The sequence below is a fragment of the Egretta garzetta genome, unplaced genomic scaffold (assembly GCF_000687185.1).
Source record: "Egretta garzetta isolate BGI_Z169 unplaced genomic scaffold, ASM68718v1 scaffold410, whole genome shotgun sequence".
Taxonomy (NCBI): domain Eukaryota; kingdom Metazoa; phylum Chordata; class Aves; order Pelecaniformes; family Ardeidae; genus Egretta; species Egretta garzetta.
The window spans coordinates 18,683-35,225 of record NW_009258276.1 but is presented as its reverse complement, the minus strand read 5'-3'; the positions used below and the strand labels follow the sequence as shown (position 1 = coordinate 35,225).

At 47.7% G+C, this 16,543-nt stretch overlaps 1 protein-coding gene across 1 annotated transcript in view; it reads left to right on the top strand.

The window, feature by feature from the left end:
• NRF1 (nuclear respiratory factor 1) overlaps positions 1-16,543 on the top strand; it is a 70,527-nt gene that overhangs the window by 35,377 nt on the left and 18,607 nt on the right. The window contains exons 9-10 of the mRNA XM_009636301.2: positions 1,228-1,385; positions 7,117-7,241. Of these exons, the coding sequence (XP_009634596.1) occupies positions 1,228-1,385; positions 7,117-7,241 (283 nt within the window). The remainder of the gene's footprint in view (positions 1-1,227; positions 1,386-7,116; positions 7,242-16,543) is intronic.

Here is a 16,543-nt window from a genome sequence, read left to right as displayed (position 1 = left end):
ATGTGAGTGAGAGCACGACAGCTTCTCTCTCCCTTTCCATCCTCTGATGGGACTAACCCTTTTCTTGCCCAAAGGCAGCAAGACTTGTCCTTTTGTGGGGAGCCTTGCACCAGCTCTGCTTCTGTGGACTTTTTAGCTTTCTCCATCTTAACAAATCAAGGGGTTTTTTTTCATCACCTTCTATGGCATTCTTATTTGTGAGCCTCAGCAAGATGGTGAGCGGCCTGAAATGGATATGGGGATGAGAACAGTGATGGGTGGGTGGGGGAAGATCTTCATCTTGCAAGCAGCCGGTAGGGTTTGTCAGCTGATGGGCCTTCATCCTCCACTTCTTTAGTTTTTTTGGTCCAGTGCATATTTCTAGTTCACATCCTGGTGGATTTTGTGGCTGTACAGTCATTATTTGTGAAGTCCCAAATGGAGAAGCATGGGCAAGGTGGAAAATGAGCAACTGAGACTGGGTGAACTTTAAGTAATATGGAATCTATCTACGTAAAGGTCTGAAGTAAGGGAATTGGAAGTACCTGAAGTATATGAACAGAGTACTTTCCATCTGCCATCTTCTTTTATTAAGTATATTGCTGCAACACAAAGAAATTCCAGTTGGCTCAAACCCATCCGGGTTCACAAGTGCTGTACAAATAAATCCTGAACGGGAACGTGGACTGTTCCCCAAAACGACAGCGGATGGGTGCAGAAAAATCGAAACAGTGAGGCAAGCACAGCCCGTTTCCATGGGGGATGTGATCCGCGCTGGGGTTCCAGCACCACAGAAATGCAGCTACTTAATAAAGTGCCCAGGCTGGCAGGCAGTGATCGGAGTACAGCAACAATCAACACTGTCCCGTTTTGTTGCAGGCGTGGCTGGACAAAGAGGGGTTTGTGGGAGGTTGAGGGGCTTCACAGATGTTTATGGGGTGCGTTTTCCATGTGTGTGAGAAAACTAAAGTTCCTGTTGAAACATATGGAGAACAGCAACTACAATCGTGGGCTGACTGTAGAAACTCACTCGTGGCTGATAGAGGGTTGTAGAGTCCAGCAATGTTCTCAGGCTGGGCTTCCTCCCTTGGTGCTCTTTTTTTCCCTGTCTCTTGGAGAGAGTCAGAGCATGTGCAGGATTCTGCAAAGACCTCTCAAAACTACCTGGCTCTTTCATTTTAGGAAGCAGACGTCCATTCATATGACGATGACCAATCCTAGGGCATTTCTTTTTGTTTTTCCCCGCAGGTGGAGCAGAACTGGGCAACGCTACAGGGGGGTGAGATGACTATCCAGACGACGCAGGCATCAGAGGCCACGCAGGCGGTGGCGTCATTAGCAGAAGCAGCAGTGGCAGCATCTCAGGAGATGCAACAAGGAGCAACTGTTACCATGGCACTCAACAGGTATGGGTGAGAGAGGAAGGCTTGAAGCATGTGTGCATGACGTTTCCATCTAGGTTTTCATGCTCATGGTGCAAAGACCACTGTATACAGTCGCAGTAGAGGTGTCTCCTTAGGAAATTATGTCAGCCTGTGTCCAGGTGTCTGCAGGACGGTTCCTGATTTCTACTGTCACCATAGAAGAACACTGATGTGGAAATTTCTTGAAAAAGATGGGTAGGAACTGTACCCTCTAAACAACTGGTCGCAGGTGCGCGAAAACCAGATTGGCAGCTGCTGAGGAGTGTGTGATAGCAGATGTGAGTGAGAGCACGACAGCTTCTCTCTCCCTTTCCATCCTCTGATGGGACTAACCCTTTTCTTGCCCAAAGGCAGCAAGACTTGTCCTTTTGTGGGGAGCCTTGCACCAGCTCTGCTTCTGTGGACTTTTTAGCTTTCTCCATCTTAACAAATCAAGGGGTTTTTTTTCATCACCTTCTATGGCATTCTTATTTGTGAGCCTCAGCAAGATGGTGAGCGGCCTGAAATGGATATGGGGATGAGAACAGTGATGGGTGGGTGGGGGAAGATCTTCATCTTGCAAGCAGCCGGTAGGGTTTGTCAGCTGATGGGCCTTCATCCTCCACTTCTTTAGTTTTTTTGGTCCAGTGCATATTTCTAGTTCACATCCTGGTGGATTTTGTGGCTGTACAGTCATTATTTGTGAAGTCCCAAATGGAGAAGCATGGGCAAGGTGGAAAATGAGCAACTGAGACTGGGTGAACTTTAAGTAATATGGAATCTATCTACGTAAAGGTCTGAAGTAAGGGAATTGGAAGTACCTGAAGTATATGAACAGAGTACTTTCCATCTGCCATCTTCTTTTATTAAGTATATTGCTGCAACACAAAGAAATTCCAGTTGGCTCAAACCCATCCGGGTTCACAAGTGCTGTACAAATAAATCCTGAACGGGAACGTGGACTGTTCCCCAAAACGACAGCGGATGGGTGCAGAAAAATCGAAACAGTGAGGCAAGCACAGCCCGTTTCCATGGGGGATGTGATCCGCGCTGGGGTTCCAGCACCACAGAAATGCACCTACTTAATATAAGTGCCCAGGCTGGCAGGCAGTGATCGGAGTACAGCAACAATCAACACTGTCCCGTTTTGTTGCAGGCGTGGCTGGACAAAGAGGGGTTTGTGGGAGGTTGAGGGGCTTCACAGATGTTTATGGGGTGCGTTTTCCATGTGTGTGAGAAAACTAAAGTTCCTGTTGAAACATATGGAGAACAGCAACTACAATCGTGGGCTGACTGTAGAAACTCACTCGTGGCTGATAGAGGGTTGTAGAGTCCAGCAATGTTCTCAGGCTGGGCTTCCTCCCTTGGTGCTCTTTTTTTCCCTGTCTCTTGGAGAGAGTCAGAGCATGTGCAGGATTCTGCAAAGACCTCTCAAAACTACCTGGCTCTTTCATTTTAGGAAAACCCCAACGGGGGGGGGGATGACTATCCAGGCGACGCAGGCATCAGAGGCCACGCAGGCGGTGGCGTCCTTAGCAGAAGCAGCAGTGGCAGCATCTCAGGAGATGCAACAAGGAGCAACTGTTACCATGGCACTCAACAGGTATGGGTGAGAGAGGAAGGCTTGAAGCATGTGTGCATGACGTTTCCATCTAGGTTTTCATGCTCATGGTGCAAAGACCACTGTATACAGTCGCAGTAGAGGTGTCTCCTTAGGAAATTATGTCAGCCTGTGTCCAGGTGTCTGCAGGACGGTTCCTGATTTCTACTGTCACCATAGAAGAACACTGATGTGGAAATTTCTTGAAAAAGATGGGTAGGAACTGTACCCTCTAAACAATCTTATTTGTACAGCAAGGGTCCGGTTGCAGAATTGAGCCTACTGAGCAAGCAAAAGTCGTTATGTGCTAATAGCACCCTTAAGTATGCTGGTCTGGGTCTCCCTCAATATTATTAATGGTTCTTACTAAAAGGCTAGGGCTGAATTTCCCTGTTGTGTGGCAGTATGACCTCTCTTCAGAAATCAGAATCTTTTCCAAAGGCCAGTGTTTTGGGGGTTTCTCCCAAATATGTTTCTGAAGTAGAAGCTGAACGAGCTGCAATAGTAATGCTGCCTTTTCCTCTCAGAATGAGCTCCATTAGATTTTTGGTTGTACTTGGGTTACCAAGATCTGCAGCATAGTTCTCTACCAGGTCCATGCAGCAGGAAGCAGTGTCCTTGCTCAGCTCTGGTGAGTTGCCTAAGCTTTGCCTGCTGTTCTTAAAAACTGGAAATGGCTGTGGCATGCTGCAGTTGCAGCCCCGAGAGAGCGGGCGGACCATAGGAAACATGGCATCAGCCCCAGCAGCATGGGAGTTTCACAGTGTTGAGGTGTAGGAAAAAATATTTTCCTCATCCAAATTGGGATTCTGGTCTAGAGGATGTTGACTGAGCAGTCATGGGTTAGGACAAGGCACAAGTCCATAGTGCTGGTGGTTGGAGTAAAACTCCCAGACCTTATATACACAAATTGCTAAAGGAGCCACCTTGATCCTGGGGGCATTCAACATCTTGCTTCCAAATTGCTGTTGCAACTGAACCACGAACACACCTAGAACCATTTATTTCCTTTGTGGTCCACATTCAAGTCCATCAGATATGTTCTTTCATGCTGCCATATGAGGTTGGTTAAGTAGGCTTTTTTGCTAGTAGTTTCACTGTAAAAATGCCTTTTAAAAACAAGTGATCTTTTTAGGATGCTGTAAGAGGAACAACTAAAGTAACTAGGCACGGAGTTTCAGGAAAAAGCCCCATCTCCTGGAATCCAAATTGCAGGATCTGTACCCTGCGCATCTCCAGTTGATAGATTTTTCTATGTATTTTTGGAGAAGTTTTTCTGGACTAGAACACCAGCGTGCTTTTGATTTAATTTCATCCCATCGCTACTAGTTTTAGCTCTGAAGGTTGTTCATTTTCCTGTATTAGCTTAAGAAATTCAGAATCTTTAATAACAAGAAGCGTTGTTAGAACTAAGGAGAGTCTCCTAGGAATTATGAATGGAAGAGCCTTCAACAAGTCATTTAGTCTCTACTGTGCCTCAAGACAGGATGAGCTCTGCTTATACCCAGGAAAGCTCTGTGAGGTCTGTTCAAACAGCTTGTAGTTCAGAGGCAAAGCGAAGGCTGTAGCAGCCCTGCAGTGGGAATGAGGGGCCTTGTGTTTTATTTCCCTGTCTGTTGTCATCCTCTTTGTCTACTGACTATGGTAGGGCTGGAGGCCTTTCTAGGTGACTATCCTCCAACACCCTTCCGTGTGGGAGAGGTGTACTTTTTCCTTTGCCACAGAATGCTCCTTGTAGCTTTCAGCTGTAGGACTACAGTCTTCCCCCTGCCTGTAGGAAGATCTCAGCAAGGCTCTGGTCCTTGAAAGCTGGTGGTTCATCCCAGCTCCATTTTAGGCCTAATTTAGCTGAAAGCTGCCATCTCTGAATCTTGTTCCAACGTCTGCCGATGGAGCGCAGCGTCTTCCATGGTCCCATGTAGAGCAGCACATCTGCCAACAGTATGATATGATGGACGACGCAACCTCTGTCAGGTTTGAGGATGGGAAGTATTAGGCCTTCTAGTAAAAGAGGACAAAGTGGAGGTAGGTAATTCATTGATTTGAACCAATTAATGTTTGGGGAGCACACTACTGGAAGAAGCTTTTATGCCACAGATCATTATTATTTTCAGGGATGCAACCGTAACAGATTATTAAAATGCTCAATTGCCCTTGAAAGTGGATTCAAATACGTGCTGTGTGAAGTCTGGGAAACAAGGTTACACCAGTAAATCCATGCTTACGCCTGGGTTTGTGCTGTCGTTGGCCTTCCTGCAGCGTAACTGTCTTCACATAGCTGCAGGTTCAGAAGAGAGAATAGCCAAAGGGAGTAAGAAAGTGGAACAAAAAAATACTCTGGTTCACTGACAGTGTTTAAGAGTCACTCAGAGGGGCAATTTAGAAATGAAAATACACCCTGTGTGAATACAGTTGGAAAGCATACAGCTTCTAAGCAGGAAATTAGGGAAGAGAAGGAATGAGTAGGAAGTACTTGGAAAATATTTGAGTTGATTCATCTACCAGAGGATGAGTGGGGCAGTTAAAGAGGAGCGTCCTAGGGGAAGCTAAAGAAAACACCTACTTTTTTAGTTCATTAAGGTAAGAAATGGTAGGAGATTGAGATGCACGAAGGAGGTTGCTTTGGAATAATTTTGTGACTAGCCGTAGGTCACCAGAAGTAGCTAACAGTCATCCAAAAGGTCTGGAGAAATCTGGAGAGCTGCTGAAGGATGCTCACAGCACTCTGTGGAACCAAATGACAAATAAAATATGGTGTCAATAAATGCAAGTGATACATGCATGAAGAAATATCTCCTGGTTATACCAAATGAGGAACTATAAATGTTACCAGTTACCATTCAGAAGGTGTTCAGGGAACTGTCCTCCAGGAATGTTTTATGACTGCTGAGCAGGTATTGTCAAAGGAGGAAGTTGAATATTAGGAATTATACGGAAAAGCATAGAGAACAAGCCAGGATTAGGCCCCTGGACTAACTCATGGCATGTCTGTCTTGAATAGTGTGAGAAATGGTCACACCTCCCCCTCAAACAGATGTCTTACATTTAGAAAAGGTCTGGAAAGGACAAGAGCGATCAGAAGCCAGGAGGAGTCCTTGCACAGTAAGTGGACTACAGTTCTTCAGCTTGGGAAAGAGATTACTGGAAGCCCATGAAATCATGAGGAAAAGAAGAAGGGAACAGTTATTTTTCTATTTCTCACAATATCAGACTGAAGGGCTGCCCAGCCAGACTGAGGTGGTTGTTTTCTGAGTACCAAAATGCAATTTTTCTTCACATAGCATCTAATTAAATGTGGAACTCATTGCTACAGGATGTTGTGGAAGCAAGAAGTCTAAATGGGTTTCAAAGGGGATTAGACAAATCAAACCCGATGGTCCAGATGCAGTCTCTGATGTAGGAAATCAATACACTGCTGATCGTCGGAAGCTGAGAGGGTGTAGGAAGGGAAGGATCATACACACTCCTTCCTAAATATCCAATACTGGCTGTTCTCGCAGCAGGGTTGCTGCGTGAGAAGGACCTTTGCTCTGACCTCATTCGTATGAAGAAATTTAAGAATACCATGCTAAGCTACCAATCACTCGTTAAAAAAGAATTATTAAACCACTTGGCTGGGGAAAAGTGGGGAAAAGTACTCCGTCTTAGCTAAATACAGAGCTGCTGATGTGATCCTGGTGTAATGGTAAACCTCTGTGCCTGTTTCAGTGCAAGGTGAACCGGCTGAATCAGTAATGAAGGGTAAAGCTCTGAAATATGTAGCGACTCAGAATGTGACAGTGCCAAAAGAATGGTTTTTGTACCAGAAACCAGAGACAGGAAGGAGCCACGTGGTATAACTTGGATTGTCAGAAAGCTTTTAGTAAAGTCCCAAGCAAAAGGATGCGAAGGTAAAAAGGCAGGGATGTTCTAAGAGATCCGCAAGCTGAAAAAAGCCAGAGGAAGCAGCTTCTTCCCATGTATTCCTCCCACGTAGATTCTCTGCTCTGGGTAACTTCATCTGGGCCCAGTAAGAATCCCTCCTTTCTGGTTTTGCTCTCTTGACGTACGATACCTGGTTAAAACGAATGCTACTGGAGTGGAGTTATTTGGTTTGTCTTCCTAATTGTTCTTTCTCCTTTCCTGTGCCCACAGTGAAGCAGCTGCCCATGCAGTCGCCACGCTTGCTGAAGCCACTCTTCAAGGTGGAGGACAAATTGTCTTATCTGGTGAAACTGCAGCAGCAGTAGGAGCACTTACTGGAGTCCAAGATGCCAATGGTAAGGCTGCTGGAAAGCTTTTACTTTGGTGGTTTTTTTCTTTGCTCTTAGCTAGGGGGTTTTTCTCTCTTTAACTTGAAATATCAAGTTTTCTCTAGTGAAATAGTTTTCCCTCGCTAATTAGGTTGTGACTTAAAATCTCAGAACAAAATGGTAGCACTAACCTCTGGTTTACTTCTGTAAACTTCTGGTGGCTCTGCTCTTTTCCTCCTTCTGCCAGCTTGCTATTTAGCCTTAGATTTTGGGGGGGAAAACTGCTCCCCACTCTGTATCCGTACAGCGCCTAGCACAGGGAGGGCCAGACTTGGTCAACTAACACAACTAGTCAGTGCTATAATAAACTCCTCTCCAAAACACTTCACTGCGAAGTGGCAGAGAGTGTGACCAATGTTTTATTACCCACGTGTTTCCTTCCTTTCTCAAGACTTTTTTTTTGTACGCTTGGTGGCTGCTCTTGAGCAACTGTTGCTTTTCTGCTTGGGTGGCACCTCCTGGTCATCCCTCTGCAGTCAGCCTCGGGTTGTTTGCCTCCTGCTTTATTTTCTGTCTTGCCACCGTAGTCAATCACTTGTTTCTAGGGATTCTCTGTAGCGTTTCTCACCTATTATCTGGGTGTCTCTTCTGCCACGTCTGGTGACTTTCGCAGTTATTCAAACTAAGCTGGTAGTGAATAAAACAGTAAATTCATAGAAGCTGGTTCAAGAGACGATACTGGAACGTACGAACGTGTCTAGTTGGTGCTCATCCACTGCCTCCAGTTGCGCTGTACTTCTGCCTGATGCCTTTACCATGCTTTCCCAGTTCAGAGATGAAACTCACTGGTTATCTTGATGAAATGGAGGGAGGTTTGTCCAAATAAACTCAGGAAGGAGGCAAAGTGTGAAGTTGTAAAGAAATGTTGCCTTGAGGATGGGGCTACTTGGACTTGTAATTGCCAAAGGGGGAACAAGCACGTGCAGTCGGCTGGCAGAGTGATGACTTCTTGCCTTGTCACTTTGCATGTAAAGTAGAAATCTGGCTAGATGAGACCTCGAGTTTGACTTCCATCAAAATCCTCATCTCGTAGGGAGTGCACTTGCTTTAAAACATCAATATTTAGTTTGCAGCGAAAACGGTGGAAGGAACAGTAGTTTTACTCAGGGTGTTCGACTTGATGCCTCTTGCTGTGGAGTCAGCCAGCCTCAAGAGGGAGCAGAAATGAAGTGAAAACCCCTGTCCTCAGCGCTGGGAATGCATCGGATATTGAGAGGGAAGAGTTAGGGTTATGGTGTATTACACTTTGCCGGCAGCCCGGCGTGAGGGGGATGAGAGATGTGTGTTTATCGAAGGAAGGATCTGACCCTGGATGCTCAAAACCAGCAACTAATCAGATTTGTGAAAGCATGTTAGCGTCCTTTAGCAGATCTGCACCCCTGGCTCCTTTTGGTCTGCTTCCAAAATGCTTTCACAGTCTGGATTCCTCCGGATGCTTCCCCTAAACAACTCTCCCCCTCCACACCCTTCCTGAGTCACTCTACCTCACTCACCCAGCATTAATATAATTTTACTGCGGGCTGGGCTTTTTTTTTTCCTCCCCCTTTTTTTTTTTTTTTTAGTAGCAGAGTTGGAAATCAGATGGGATTTAGAGTGCATTAAGGGGAGAGCCTGCAGCATTTTCCTCTGTGCAAAACCTCGCCCGCAGCCCCTTGCCTTGTTTCCACTCTTCTTCGATTTGCTCTAATCTCCGGTGGTATTAAGGGGAAGGGCTTTGTCGGCGCGGTAGTCCTTGGAAGCGCCATGCTATTAGTTTTATTACGTAACCAGCTAATATATCTCCCTTAGGGATGGAGGAGATGTTGGTATCCATTCCCGCTGTCTCTGTCTGGGGATGGAGAGCAGATGGATTTTCAGTGTTGGCACGGTCGCGGAGGATTTGTCTGCCTTCTCCATACCCTGCAGCCCAGGGTGTGAGTGTGAGCCATCCTCCTGGACACCGGTGCTCCGTTATCTGATGCAGTGGGGTCACACCACTCTGCGTGCCGTTCTGTCGGGAGGAGATTTGGTGCGATCGGTTGCAGGAAGGAGAGAGGGAAAATGACTGCCAGAGCCATAATGGTTTTAACCAGCAAATTCCCCCTGCTCGCTGTTGCTTGCAAAGTCTTAATTTGCCGATATTTCCCATGAACGCTTCTCTCTAGGAATGCTCTTACCCTTCTGTAGGTCCCTTCAGAGGGATTCCGAGCCCTTACCCACACCACTTTTCCTGGAGGGGGCGTAAATTTATGCCCATCTTATTGATAGGGAAACTGAGACAGTGGTTTAACAAATTTGCTTGAGGTCAGGTGTTTCATTCCTGATTTTAGCCATTAGATGTAATTATTCTCTTTTTAAAATATTTTGTTTCTATCTTGATACGGTATTTTTCCCATCCGTTCTCTGGCATCTGAATAATAATTGATACGAAGAGAACTAAGACTGCCAAGAAGAGGCAACTTCTGTACGTTTGTGGATGTCTCGGAAGCTAGGGCTGAATTCGGGGAGTAGGGAGCCCAGCAGCGTGGCTGAACCACAAAAGGGCTACGGATAATCTTGTGATCACTTACATTTATAGCCAAGGGAAATAAGATCTCCTGCTCCCATGCAGTGTCAAACTAGCTAAGTGCATTATGGTTTTCTTGCTGCTCTGGAGCATCTGCTCTGAGTCAGGATGCTGGAACCGATGACCCCATGGTTTGAGCCTCAGATGTTTTGTTCTTAAGTGGCTGGCATTAAAGCAAAGTAATATTCAAAGCAAGCAAAGGCGATTGTAGCAGCACCGATTTCTGAAGTTGGCTGGAAAGTGAAAATGCTCTGGTAAGAGGAAACTGCATTCGGGGGCCGCTTTCGGTGTGCCCTATGGGCAGCTCTGTGTGATGGAGCCGTCCCAGCCCACCGGGGCTGGAGGAAACTCGATGGGCGTTGGGAAGGAGAGGTGACGGTGCCAGCCTGCAGTCTGGGCCTTGCTCGCCGGAGCATCCTCATACTCCAGCCTTTTGTTTGACATTGATCTGATCGGGGGCTTGAAAGCTGCTTGGGCTACGGGCTTCCTGGCTTCATCTTGAAATATTGATGAAGCTTTTGCCTAAGCAGTACCCGTGCAGGGCTTTAGCAGTGTGCAGGGCTGTCCGTGAAGGACAGAGCAGACTCCCCGCCCATGGAAGGGCAGTTTAATGGCCTCGGTGTCACCACAAGCCCGGGGTTATTGCAGTTTTGAGCAGCATGCAGCATTTTGAAGAGCTGGTTTGGAGGCGAGAGGGGTGGCGTGCTTGAAGCTCCAGCTGAAGTTCAAAAACCCCATGGAAGAAGGCGTGGTGGACAGAGCTGAAGTTGGGAAGCAGAGAAGTGGAAGATGTGAAATCAAGCTGTGATCGAGGAATTGATTTAACAGCCCCGAGCTAGGTGCAGCCAGAGACCCAATGGATCCTTGCTTGTGCACCTTGACCCTCACGGGTGGCAACTGCTGCCCTTTTTCCCGTCCCCAAAGCACGTTTTACTGATTTATCTCCTCCCTGTGCTGCTGGAGATGCTCCTGGGAGCACTAATGTGCCTGGTGGTGGTGTGGCAGCATAGAGGTGGGCACTAAGAGGAGCCTACAGTGAGTCTTGCCCTTCTCCACGCCCCCCAGTCATCCAAAAAATTCAAACCCAGTTCTCCATCCAACCAAAGGGAGCCGTGCTTACGGCTGGGGATGAGGCAGGATTATCAAATTGTGATGGAAGCCTGGGGAGAGCATTAGGACTCTATGACGTGGGCGAAGGGGGATTAGCAAGCTCTCTGCTTTCGCAAACAGAGGAAATAAGGTGTCGGTACAGGGGCGTATCTTGCAAGTTAGCATAGGATAAACAAGCCTATAGTGGCATTTAGGGTGATGGGGCACTTGCTGCACAGAAGAGGTGTTCTGCTTGGCGATTTCTATATCAGAAGCTGTTTAAATGCTGAAAAGCCTTCAGCTCTGGGTGAGGCTGCCGAGCTTCCTGCACAGAATCAGTAAGGTGTCAGGTGGAAACCTGTCCCCACCCTCGGCTGCGCAGATGGGAGATGGGGAAACCCTGCTCTCGGCAGCAGAGAGACCTCCAGGCCTGGAGCACGGTTGCCAGTCCTGTCGGGCTCTGTGTAGGCTGTTTACAGTTGAAAGCACATCCAGGAGGGGAAGGCGGGAGTCGAGATCCTGTTCTCTGGGCTGTGCGCCTCTCCTGGAAAACGCGAAAGCAGAGGGGGGCTGCGGTGGGCAAACCCAGCGAAGGGAACTGCCTGTTCTTGCTTGTGGATGCCTCGGGACAGGGAGGTGCGGCACACTGATCCGCTGGTGACTGGTGGCTTTTTTGCATGAGTTTAAAAAAAAAAAAAAAAAAAAAAAAAAAAAAAAAAAGGATGGGGGGAGGCTTGGAGGCTGATCTGCTGCAAATGTCAGTCTCTAAAAGAAATCTTTTTTTTCCTGTTGGATCCCCTTTTTAGGGAAGATGGACCCAAATGAGTCGCTAGCAACTTCGCAAAGCGCAGATCAGCTTGCTTGCATCCAAGCAGACAGGAAGGAGAGAGTCGAGCTTTGCGTAGGGTCTTCTCAGTGCGAACAGTTTTTTTTAATGAAGTATTGCCCTGAAACAGGTATGTTTTAATCCCAATCTAAAGGAAAAGTGAGGAAAATAATTTTTGCAGTTGTGTTTCAGGTAACAGGGGAGAAGAGAGGCCAGTGGCAGCCACCAAGGAGAGCCGAAGTGGATGAGTGTGAGTTCCTGGTTGAATGTGCTGAGCTGGTCCAGGAGCAGGGAGAGGTGTTTCCGAGAGGCTGAATTACTGTGAATAAATGAATTATTGTCAGCAACGGGGCCGTGATGCACTCTGAGTACAATATATTGGCATAAGCCTCAGTTAAAACGAGCTTATTCTGTGTCAAGTACATACAGTTCCCTGCTTGTGCCCTGTAGAGGAGGGGGGGGCACTTGACTGCAGCTCAGCCATCTCTGCGTCTGCACCCTTTCCATGTGAGCTGTCTGGGAAGCCCTGGTGTGCTGTGAGGAATATACTGGGTTGGAATCATGGGACATCAGCCACAGGTTTGATGCCAGCAGTCAGCATGGTGCTGCTGGGTCTTTCCCAGCACAATGAGGGCCAAAGTATTTCCAAGACCTGAGACCGCTGCTCCGTTTGCACTGAATCTTACCAGCGGAGATGATTTCTGCTCGCTTTGGCGCGGCTTGCCTTGCTGCTTTAAACCCATCACGATGGATCTCGTGGGTTTTGCTGCTGTCCTACATTACTCCTGGGCACTAATCTTGGGCAGCGCTGGCGGTGCAGTCGGCTCAGGCTGTCCTGACGCTGGGCTGTCATGGGTGCCGTGCGGCTTTGGTTTGACATCTTGGGACTGACGACGAGGCGGCTGCCGCTGACGATCAGGATTTGTCTGCCCACCAACCGGGGCTAAAAATAGTGGGCTCAGGGAAGTTCCTTTTGTACCGCATTGATGGCCAGATTTTCCCTTCGGTCCAACTAACCAGGTGCTACCTACGCCAACATGCAGCTGTGTTACGTGGAGCCAGCTTCGCACAAGCCAGCACAGTTTGTCTGGGTTGTTCAAGTAGAGTAAGAAGCTGGAGGTGGATGCCACGGCACTTGAGTGCTGCTAGCTTTAGGGCTTCCCTTGGCTTGTTGAGTGACCTTGATAAGTCCCTTGATGGAGACACAGAATGGTTATTTCTGGGTACAGGTTTGGCTTTTGGGGTGGGGAGGCTCATGGGCTCTGTCATTTTATTTCCTTGGGGAGAATATTTTTGTATGATGAGCGCTCATGATGTACCACAGGTCTCTCTCCTCTTTGCAAAGGCAGCGGTGTTGGAGGAGCACAAGGAGAGCTTCCCAGGTGGTTTTGTGCCCCTATTCTGTGTCCAAGTCTCACGTGAAGTCTACAGGCTGCTTTTTAGCTCTGAAACATGCCTTTGAGATCGCACAGAGAGAAGGCAGCATCCTGGGGAGACACCGGGAGTTGCTCAGTTCCTGGCTTGATCTGTTGCTGTCCCCTAAAAGACCCTCGCCTTTTCTCCTCAGCATGTTTGCGACGGTGTTAGCGATACCCCGAAAGGGAAGGCAGCTTCATTAGGGGCAGAGAGTCCCTGCCAAGTCCTTTGCTGTTTCATCACTTCTAGCATTTCTTTGAGTCCTGTTGGTTTCAATGAGTTTCCATCCAGTAAATGAGCCGTGCCCCGTCTGGCCTTATCTCCTGGCTTCTTGATGACCTTACAGCATCTCCAGCACCTCCCTTGCCCTCCCCATTTCCCCTCCCCTGGTGAGTTTTGACATCCATTCCTGTTATCAGGCAGTTGAGACTTACAGGCTCTCCAGCTGTCACAGCTGATGCTGTCCCGGTTTAAGCATAGGCCATTTACCTTCCACGTGTCCTGAATTAGGGGAAATGGACAGGAGGGCTGGGTCTGTTTAAAAATTAAAGCTGATTACAAGGCATTAACATTACATTTAAAGAAATAGACAGCAGCCCTCCTCTCTCAGCGTAGTTGCAATATGTTCACTTTTGTTCTGGTCTGGAAGGGGAAGCAGGACTGGTATCGACTCCAGGCTGGGCAGGATTTCGTTTTTATCCATAAACTTAAAAAGAGAAGCTGCCTGATGTCGTACTACCTGAGGCAGCTCCCATCTTTGCGTTCCTAACAGAAACCTTAAGTTCTTTCTGCTGATCTTGAATTTCTCTTGGAAAATTCAGATCTACTGACACTGTGTTCATCGATCTGTCTTCTGAATTGTGTTGGGAAGAAGCTTCATATTTGAAGGATCCCAACTGTTTTACACATGCATGCGCTCTAGTGCCAAAACACAGCGTCCTGGGGGCAGCAATCGGGAAGAAAACTTTGGTTGGCCTTTTTTTTGTTTTGGTTTTTTTTCCCCCGTAAAGGCTCAGTTTCATTGCAACAGATGGATTGTAAGGAAGATTTGGCCTGAGATCCTCAGGGCTGAGAAGGCAAAGGGACGTGGTTGCTGCATGCATGGAAGGATGGAAACATGAGCAGGTTGGGTGCAGGAGGTGCTGTTCCCACCATGCCCTGGCCTAGCTGCAGCGTGGGCTTGGGATGAACATGGGTTTAAGGAAGCAGACAGGGTTGGTGTCTTCCTTAGTCTTATGGAGATGTGTTTCAACAAGGGCCTTTGTGGCCTGGCTGGGATAAGTGCTGCTTAACTAGAAATTCAGTGCGTTTCTAGGTTGACTTCGAAGCCTATTTATTCGGTGGGTTTGTATGATATCTTGTCTGGGCTTCTGCATCTTCATCTCACAGTCCCTCAGTAACCCACATGGCTTCTGAAGGAGCTGCTCAGGACACGTACTGAAAAGAGGCCAAGCCTTTGGGCAGGTGAAGTGATATATGTGGCATATATTTGTATTCACTGGATCTTGCTTTTCTCCATCCCTTAATGAGACTTTTCATTTCACTTTACCATTGCTAATGTTCATGCTAAACTCCAGATGTTTGTTTCAATTTATGGTGATGAGTCCCTAACAACTTGGCTTTGAGAGCCGCATCGCTGAGGTCCTGAGCTTTCCTGGTCCCATCATGCTTGTGTCATAGAATCATAGAATCGCTTTGGTTGGAAAAGACCTTTAAGATCATCGAGTCCAACCTTTAACCTAACCCTGCCATCCCACCACTAAACCATGTCCCTAAACCATGTCCCTGAATCTGGGTGTCTGGGGGGTGACAGGGCATATGGCTCTTGGCTCGCTGGATGGTTGGAGATTATCTTTGCTTGTGAAGAAGACGTGTTCTTGCCTGATGGCTGTGTAAGGTGATGGGGATGGGCAGCTCTGCACAGCTCCACACTTGCTCAGCCAGGATGAACACTGAGCAGGAGAAGGAAGGGGCCTGGTCATCTTTATGGAGTACAGCCCTCATTTTAGCTAATGCACGACTGAGAAGACTGTAGGATTTTGTTTGAGGCTTGGGATTTTTTTGATGGCATATTGTAAGGGTTTTTTTTAATCCCCCTGATGTATATGCACCCTTGGCTGTAAGACTTAGATATTTGAGAAGGACTTTGGACCTAAACCACTTTGTTTGGTTACAGCAGTGTTTTTGGGGTGCCTGCAAGAGATGGGTATCCTAATCCTTTGATAAGCTTTTGTTAAAAGAGGTTGAATACGGGCACAAAAGGAATGGCAGTCAGTATTCTTAGGGTGTTTCCCTAAATATGTCTGGAAGCACAGAACTGGATAGACAAAGATTTCCTTGCTTGCCACCGTTTCCAGTTCAAGAACGGGGATGGGAAGGGATGAAGGTATTTGTGTAGCCTGTCTGCAGGCAGATCTCGTTAGTGCCGCCGTCTGGAGATCGGTGCTTGGCCCCAGGTTGGGGTAGGGAGGTGCTCTCCTGACAAACTGCACATCTTCAACACGGTGCGGTTTTATTTATAGCTCTTGGCCTAAAGAAAAGGGCACAGATGGAGTCAGAAAACCAGCTCTGTGAAGCTGCCTGGTTCTGCATCACTCTCCTGGCCCATCGCAGATGCCAGTGAGTCGTTTTTTCCGGGCCGCCTCCTCCATGCCTAACCTTAACCCAGAACAGAGGCTTGGTTGGCAGAGCTCCTTCGTGGGGCTCCTGACACCTTCGCAAATAGGGCGGTGGTACTTGTGAGAGGACCACAGACAACATCAGGCTGAGGAAGGCAGCTTTCTGTTATTTCTGCTGGACATAGCTGTGCGGACAGAGCTTGACTGTCTGGATCTGAGCACTCAAACCCATCAGTGTTGAACTGGGTGGATGGTATGTTGAGTCGAGATCAGATCCAGCCTGTGCTTGCTTCTCCTTTTTCAGTGCACCCAGGACGAAGTTCATGTGTAATGGGTTCTGCCTGTAATAGCAACTTATTCAAACCTATGCTGAGTGTGTGGCAGCACCCCCCCTCAGCTTTTTGGGCCCTGGGAGTTGTTGGATATCATAGCCCACCTCTGGAAGACCTTCCATCTTAACAGCAGACAGCGAAGAGCTGCCTCACTTTCTCCTACTGGCACTAGCTCTGCTCATTCTCCTGGTCCTTCAAGCAATCCCAAACGAGGGGTCCCAGCTCACCCTCTTTGCACGTTGGCATGGTGAGCTCCTTCCCAGAGAGGAGCAAGGCTTGTGTCTTGAGTTGCAGGGCATAGTTTCTTATGCAACTAATCCCAGCTGACCCCTCGCTGCCTGGTGGTAAGGGTAGGCAATGCTCCCTGCTGTGGAGCAGCCATAGCATCTTCCAGGGCAGATTTTGGCTTGCAAGGTGGCTGGCCTCCTGCTTAGAGCAGTAGC